The sequence below is a fragment of the Phaethon lepturus genome, unplaced genomic scaffold (genome assembly GCF_000687285.1).
Source record: "Phaethon lepturus isolate BGI_N335 unplaced genomic scaffold, ASM68728v1 scaffold31352, whole genome shotgun sequence".
In the NCBI taxonomy this organism is placed as follows: domain Eukaryota; kingdom Metazoa; phylum Chordata; class Aves; order Phaethontiformes; family Phaethontidae; genus Phaethon; species Phaethon lepturus.
In genome coordinates this window covers 1,304-3,028 of record NW_010523086.1, presented here as the reverse complement: position 1 = coordinate 3,028, position 1,725 = coordinate 1,304, and the positions used below count along the sequence as shown (strand labels likewise).

Genomic DNA, 1,725 nt, shown 5'->3' with positions numbered 1-1,725 from the left:
GCGCCCAGTGCCCGCCGGGCTGCCTGGCTCTGCTTGCGCCCCGGCGCCTGGTGCTTGTCTGTGTGTGTCCGCGTGGGCTCCAGCTCTGCCGTAGCCTCCGTGTGCCGCGAGCCTCCAGGCGCGTGCCCTGTCCGCGCGTTGCCAGAGTTGCGCCCAACCTGCCCCTTTCTGCTCCCAGGAGGCAGGGTGAAGACGTGGAAGCGACGCTGGTTCATCCTGACTGACAACTGCCTTTACTACTTTGAGTACACGACGGTGAGTGACCCTTGCTCGGGGCATGCTGAGCTGGGGCAGGGCAGGGTGCCGGATCCACATGTGTGGCACAGACCAGGCACAGCATCCTCGTGCGGGGCTGGCTGCTTGCCTCTTGCCGTGCTGGGGTGCCAGGGACTGTAGGGGTGCAGGACGCGGTCCTCAGAGCAGGCAGCACTAGACGCCTGTGCAGAGGGGTGTTGAGGAGAGGGGTGTCTGCAGCATCCAGCCCTGCCTGGGGCACGCAGGTGGGGTTTCGTGGCGTCCAGCCTGAGCTAAAGCCTCTGCTTGGCCCCACCAGGATAAAGAGCCCCGTGGCATCATCCCCCTGGAGAACCTGAGCATCCGCGAGGTGGAGGACTCAAAGAAGCCCGTGAGTGCAGCGTTGGGTTCCCCCAGGGCTGGAGGGGCAGCCCTGGTGCTTTGGTTGGGGCAGGAGTGGGGTGGGGAAACCTGGGAGGTGCTGCAGCCCCTGCCCCCGGGAGAGGTGGGAGGGCCCCGCAGCGGTCGCCGCCCCTACACCTCACAGCGGCTGGGTGCAGACCACAGTCACCGGTCACCGCAGTGCCCAGGGCTGCTGGCAGGGCATGCCAGGGGGCTGTGGGTGACGGTCACAGCATGTCCATCCCTGTCTGCTGCGCTGCAGGTGGCTGTGCCAGGGGAGTGCCTGCAGCCTCGGGGCTCTCTATCGTCCCTCCCAGCCTGGGGTCCCCTTTGGAAGTGGGGACTGTCTCTGAATGGTGTCCTCCCTTCCAGAACTGCTTTGAGCTCTACATCCCTGACAACAAGGACCAGGTGATCAAGGCCTGCAAGACGGAGGCGGACGGGCGGGTGGTGGAAGGGAACCACACAGTGTACCGCATCTCTGCCCCCACGCCTGAGGAGAAGGAGGAGTGGATCAAGTGCATCAAGTGAGTGCTCTGAGGAGCAGGTAGCAGGGTGCTGGGCAGGGCACAGTGCTGGGCAGGGGCACAGCAGGGACCTGTCTGCTGCACTTGAGGCAGGGCATTGCAGGGCAGCCTGCAAGGATGGGGGGAACCGGTTTCCCAGGGGCACAAAGGGACCTGCCCGAGGCCCTGCCAGGCAGGACAGACCCACCCCTACAGCAGTTTTTGCGTGGCTGTGTGGCTAACCAGAGCCCTCGTTCCCCCTGCCAGGGCAGCGATCAGCCGGGACCCTTTCTACGAGATGCTGGCTGCCAGGAAGAAGAAGGTCTCCTCCACCAAGAGACACTAGCAGCCTCCACTGGCCCTGTGAGGCTGGCATGCCCCCGGCAGCTGGAGTGTCCCCTCTCCCTAGAGGGCTGCAGGGCTGGGGGCACGCTGCAGCCTGGCCCTCGGGGCCCAGGACCCAGCTTCAGCTTCACAGTTTCTTTACCATGGGGAGGAGGAGAGGGCGCAGGCATCTTGGTGGCTCTGGCCCCTCCATCGCTGCCTCATCTCCAGGACAGCATCTTCACAGGCTGGAGCTGGG

At 65.4% G+C, this 1,725-nt stretch overlaps 1 protein-coding gene across 1 annotated transcript; it reads left to right on the top strand.

The window, feature by feature from the left end:
• Window positions 1-178: 178 nt before the first annotated feature.
• LOC104616872 (cytohesin-1-like) lies at window positions 179-1,488 on the top strand (the record flags this gene model as incomplete). Its single annotated transcript, XM_010282025.1, has 4 exons — window positions 179-255; window positions 554-625; window positions 1,009-1,163; window positions 1,410-1,488. Coding segments are annotated over 4 exons (383 nt in total), but the record flags the coding sequence as incomplete, so codon positions are not given.
• Window positions 1,489-1,725: the final 237 nt, after the last annotated feature.